The sequence below is a fragment of the Ranitomeya variabilis genome, chromosome 1, assembly GCF_051348905.1.
Source record: "Ranitomeya variabilis isolate aRanVar5 chromosome 1, aRanVar5.hap1, whole genome shotgun sequence".
Taxonomy (NCBI): Eukaryota; Metazoa; Chordata; class Amphibia; order Anura; family Dendrobatidae; genus Ranitomeya; species Ranitomeya variabilis.
The window spans coordinates 263,428,930-263,434,929 of record NC_135232.1 but is presented as its reverse complement, the minus strand read 5'-3'; the positions used below and the strand labels follow the sequence as shown (position 1 = coordinate 263,434,929).

Genomic DNA, 6,000 nt, shown 5'->3' with positions numbered 1-6,000 from the left:
TGGATTTGGCTTACAAATACTGAGGTAAAAAATTCACCAAATACTGAACGTGTGAACGTGGCCTAAGGCTACGTTCACATTTGCGGTCAGCGTCGCCGCATGCGTCATGCGCCCCTATATTTAACATGGGGACGCATGGACATGCGTTGTGCTGCGTTTTGCGCCGCATGGCCGCAAGCGTTGGACGCAAGAAACGCTTCAAGTTGCATTTTTTTTTGCGTCCAACTTTCGGCCAAAAAGGACGCATGCGGCGCAAAACGCAGCGTTTTAGCGTACGTTTTGCCGCGTTTTTGTTTGCGTTGTGCGCTGCGGCGCACAACGCAAATGTGAACGTAGCCTTAGAAGAATCAGTTGTTACACATTACAAATCGTTTAACAATTATTTTCAATTGTTAGATGCAATTCTTGTTTTGTCCAGTAGATGGGGTGAGGTAGTGTCCGAATTGCAAATCTGTGTCGACCGCACCATCAGCAATTCACCTTTGTAGGTTCAGTCCTCATGTAGCAGATGGAAATCACACCAGTGTGTCAGTAAGGCTATGTTCCCAGGATGACTATTGGGTGAGCTTTTGATGTTGCTGATTTTCTCCAGCATTTCAGCATCCATTGGCTCAATACTTTCGTTTTTTTAATGGCTTTTTTATTGCATTTGTACATGTTTCTAGCACTTAATTTCAGCTAAAGTTTTTGTCTCCTTTTAGTATGTCACGTTGGAAATAACACTGCATTGTTTTTGATAACTCCTGGTATTTGTCTTTGATAAAACTTTATTAATTCATGTGTGGATTACATAAATGTTTTTTACTTGTGGATTTTCCGAATCTAATGCAATTCTATGGGGAAAATCCAAACTGAAAACTCATTTACCACAAGAGAAATTGACATGTTGCAGATTTCACACACACACCGCCGGTGCAAGATGCAAAAAAAGTAGCACAGTGGGCCTGAGATCGCTATGAATCCCATCCACGCTGCATAAGACGCTGCGTTTTTCTGCATCCTTGAGGGATTTGCGGCCAACTGTGGCCTCACCGCTCATTCTGACAACCATTTTTATTTTGTGGTCAAGAAGCAGATCATAATTCACCAATGTGCTGGACCAGTTTACCTCCTTTTTTGGTCTGTGTTGTCAGTGTGCAGTCGGACGACACTCGGATGTTATTGATGTGCTTTCTGATCTTTTCTCGGACCCGTTTACTTGAAGAGTTTAGTTTGATCTGCATATTGGTTCAAAAACAGGCTTGTCTCAGTTTTTATATTTTTTTAGGACAATTTGTGCATAAAATTAAAAAGGAAGACATGCGAACAGCCCATAGAATGTAATGGGTACGTGTTCTATTTGAAAAACTGGATGGAACGTGTATGTGAAGCACGGTCATCTGAATGAGGCCTGGGGCTGAATTCTTCCAGCACGTCTCTAAATTTGGGACGTGACTGGCTCTGCTCACAGCTTGGACAGGTGCGGCAGCTATTTGCCATTGGGCAAACAAAGCAAGCACTGTCTTGTCCAAAAACCAGATCAGACTAGTGTTGGCTGCAATATAGGCCATGTGGAACATTGATTGGCACATTGACTTGTCAGTCTGCTCTGTGCACATCTCTGTGACCATTTGTCTGAATGTACCCGACTCACTTTTCCTGTTAGGTGGATTTATACATGTATCATGTATACACCTAAGCGCAATATATAAAATCTAGATGTGATAAAGTCTGCTGCCGCTGTTAGCTTGGTTCCTCCACCAGTCTCTGTTTACTAGCCCCCCAGCAAAGATGTGCTAAAGGGGTTATCCGGCACTTTACATTGGTGGCCTATCCTTAGGATGTCATCAATATCATATCGGTAAGGGTGTGAGACCCAGCACCTCCGCCAATCAGCAATTCTTGGTGCTGGTGGAGGCTGGCTGTGTCCAGTTGCAGAGTAGTAGTAAACAGCTCTGTCAACTGTACAGCTGCCACTGCGCGGTATGGCAGATCCACACCTGTAGATCCCCGCTGCGGACACTATAAAGTTAGCAGAACTGTGTAGGTCCACTGGGCACTTCCGGCCAGAACAGCTGATCAGTGGTGCCCAGGTGTCGCAACATCTGGTATTGATGACCTAACCTAGAGATAGGCCATCAATGTAAAGTACTGGACACAAAAGTGAAGTCCGGCTGCGACAAAGGACGGCTCCAAACCTATCTGCTCATCTCTAGCAGTGCGAGGATGAGAGTTGTCTGCTATATTCTGCCGCAGATTTTACCTGCACAAATCCACACAAAAGATCCACAACATTTCCACCCAGTGTGACTTTGCCCTTAGCCCTTACAATCACACATAGATCTAGGCCTACATAGGTGCTGACGAAGGAATTTAGTTCCGAAACGCGCTTCGGGGTGTGTGCGCTTCCAGGGCAGAGTGGCACTTCAAGGTAATGACGGTCATGATCTCTCCCTTAATTACTTTTTGCACATAGCACTTTATTAATTATATGGAGGTTTGCATCCTTACTATGTGATACCCTGCACTGTTACCAGGGTGGAGTCTGAGGTCAGTGATTGGCTGCAGCGCTATTGTCACTGCTGCCACCAATCAACAAAGCCTAGGTCGACAGTAGAGAGGCAGCTCTGGCCCTGGGGAGGGTCACCAGTCTAGTTTTCATGTCATGCTGCGGAGCCTATGGCCATGTTCACACGGTCAGTATTTGGTCAGTATTTTACATCAGTATTTGTAAGCCAAAACCAGGAGTGGGTGATAAATGCAGAAGTGGTGACGTTTCTATTATTTCTCCTCTGATTGTTCCACTCCTGGTTTTGGCTTACAAATACTGATGTAAAATACTGACCAAATACTGCTAGTTGTGACCGTAGCCTAAGTCTAATAATATTTGAAACAGGACAACCCCTTTAAGGTTATTTGCACAGTAGCTTTTGATGAACCTTCCCTTAAAGGGAACCTGTCACCATGTTTTTGGAAGATGGGATAAAAATAGCGTTAAATAGGGGCAGAGGTGGGCGTTACATTAGTGTGTGTGTTATGCGTTTATTACCCACCTAAGTTGCCGAAATAACTTTGCAAAGTCTCCGTTTTCGCCTGTCAATCAGGCTGGTCAGGTCGCATGGGCGTTGTCTTCCCCCAGATTTGGCGTAGTTTTCCGTTGGTGGCGTAGTGGTGTGCGCATGCCCAAAGTCCGGAATCCTCTTCCAGGGGATTTAAAATAGCGCGGTGTTCGTTATTGCATTGGTGATCGGTGGGCGCGGCCATCTTCCTTTGGCCGCGCGTGCGCAGAAGCGGCGCTCTGCTGGCCGCGGCTTCAGGAAAATGGCCGCCGCGATATCCATCTGCGCACGCGCGGCATCCCGCGGCCATTTTCCTGAAGCCGCGGCCAGCAGAGCGCCGCTTCTGCGCACGCGCGGCCAAAGGAAGATGGCCGCGCCCACCGATCACCAATGCAATAACGAACACCGCGCTATTTTAAATCCCCTGGAAGAGGATTCCGGACTTTGGGCATGCGCACACCACTACGCCACCAACGGAAAACTACGCCAAATCTGGGTGAAGACACCACGCCCATGTGACCTGACCAGCCTGATTGACAGGCGAAAACGGAGACTTTGCAAAGTTATTTCGGCAACTTAGGTGGGTAATAAACGCATAACACACACACTAATGTAATGCCCACCTCTGCCCCTATTTAACGCTATTTTTATCCCATCTTCCAAAAACGTGGTGACAGGTTCCCTTTAAGGGAAGCTCAGTACTAGGTGACAGCGCTGCCTCCTCTCGCCAATATAGGGCCACATGGCGCGGCGCTCCCGCCCTCGTCCCACAGCAGCTGCGGCCAGGAACTCCAGGGCGCAGCACGTGATCCGGCCTGTCACGTGATGCCCCGACGTCAGGCGGTCCCACTCCCTCAGTGTAGTGGCCGCTACCCAGCGGTATGGCGGCGGCAGCAGCTGAGGATGAGGCGTCTCACAACTGGCTGGCTGTGGTTCTGCATGACCTGGCGGGAGCTGAGCGGCAACTGCGGCCACAGAACCGGAGCGTAATAAGCCGTGACGAGGCCGAGGGGGAGCTGTGCGAGTCTGTGCAGCGTCTGGCGGGGGGCAGGTGAGGGCGCAGCTGTCTGCTTGTTATGGGGGGTTGTGCTCGGCATCATGGAACCGTGTGAGGTAGCTGGGGGTCTGTGTGAGAAGGCACGTGGTCTCCTTGTGTGGGACTACAAGTCCCAGCAGGTGACCCCTTTCACATGCTGGCAGCGCTGTGCACTGACTGTACCTCCTCCTGCTGGCGGTGGGCTCCCAGCATAGCTGCTTTTGTGGGGACGGCATTGTGACTGAGCCCTCACATATCGCAATTATCCCAGTAATCGGGCGCACTCCTCCGGGATCTGGCATGTGCCTGTATGGTGGCGCTATAGAAATCATGTCCTTGTCCCCATAACTCCGTGTTTCTGGAGCAGGGCGGCTCTGCTGGGTGCGGGAACCATCCGACTCCTGCCAGGGTGGCCATCATGTGTTGGGGAAGAGTTATAGGCCCTGTGCACACAGGTCGCCATTCCCAGTGCTGGTGGCCAGTTTGCCGCACTTTCTTGTGTACAGGGGCCTGCAGGCATTGTGGCTGTTACTTTCTAAGGCTACTTTCACACTAGCGTTAACTGCAAATCGTCTTTTTGCCGAAAAAACGGATGCGTCAAAAAAAGTGAAAAACGTATGCAACGCATACAGCATTTCGATGGATCCGTCGCAAATCCGCTAAACGGTTCCGTCGAAATACTGGATGCGTTGCATCCATTTTTACCATCCGTTGCATCCGGATCCGTTTTTAAAATGGGAGGCTCCCAAATTTGATTGGCTACTGGAAAATATGGAAAACTATATAGTTACTGTTTTTACAGCCCATCTTTGAGGGTTTTAGTTTTGTGGCAGAGATGGAAGGTGTTCTTATGAGGATTGCGAGTTTGGTTACTGACGTTATATTTGAGACGAATCGCCTGGATATTATAGTGCGGGAGAAGGAGGCGGCAGCGGAAAGATGGAGGATGCTTCTGCAGGAACGGAGACGGAGAAGACTATGGATCCATCCGATAAATGAACTGCGGATGACCCGGGGTGTCCAGTCCACTCTGTACCTGGAGTTGCGGCACAATCCACACAAATTCTACAATTACGTACGGATGAGGATGGAACATTTCGACTATTTGCTTGATAAACTAGGGGATGTCATCCAAAGGCAGGACACAAGGATGAGGCTTGCCATCACACCGGCGGAGCGGCTGATGGTGACCCTGCGGTAAGCCTCTTTTTTTTTTTTTTATGTCATTGCTCATATTTAATGTTATATTACATGCTGCAGACAATACTGCGCTGACATATTGCGCACTATTTTCTGCAGCATGTAATTTTTGTATTGTTTGAGGCCATTCCACTATTTCACACCGGTTTCATGCAGGTTTTATTGTGTGTCCCGTCCTAAAAAAAAAATTCACAGTGCCATTTATTGAAACTTTACCAGGAAACAAAAAAAAAAAAAAAAAAAGGTTGTTGGTCTGTGCAATTTTTTCTAACATTTTTTTTTTTTTTTTTGCCAGCTTCCTAACTACGGGTGAATCTCTGACTTCGCTCCATTACCAATTCCGGCTGGGCATTTCCACTATTTCCGGAATAGTGAAGGAGACATGTCGGGCTATTTGGGAGATTTTACAGCCGGAGTATATCCCCCAACCATCCATGGACATCTGGTTGAGAAGTGCAGAACAGTTTCAGCAAATTTGCCATTTCCCAAATTGTGTTGGTGCCGTTGACGGGAAACACATAAGGATTGCTAAACTGGCAGGAACAGGCTCTGAGTACTACAACTACAAGAAGTACTTCTCCATCGTACTTATGGCTATTGCAGACGCCAACTGCAAGTTCCTTGCTGTGGACATAGGAGCGTATGGACGGTCCAACGATTCGCAAGTTTTTAAAAACTCTCCAATGGGTCGTTGCTTGTATGCAGATACATACGATTTCCCGCCAG

The 6,000-nt window shown here is 48.0% G+C and overlaps 1 protein-coding gene across 1 annotated transcript in view; it reads left to right on the top strand.

Moving 5' to 3' along the window:
• The first annotated feature begins 3,855 nt into the window (after nucleotides 1-3,855).
• Nucleotides 3,856-6,000, top strand: part of PPM1F (protein phosphatase, Mg2+/Mn2+ dependent 1F) — a 48,702-nt gene continuing 46,557 nt past the window's right edge. Inside the window, exon 1 of the mRNA XM_077293422.1 lies at nucleotides 3,856-4,089. Within this exon, the coding sequence (XP_077149537.1) occupies nucleotides 3,920-4,089 (170 nt within the window). The 5' untranslated portion in view covers nucleotides 3,856-3,919. The remainder of the gene's footprint in view (nucleotides 4,090-6,000) is intronic.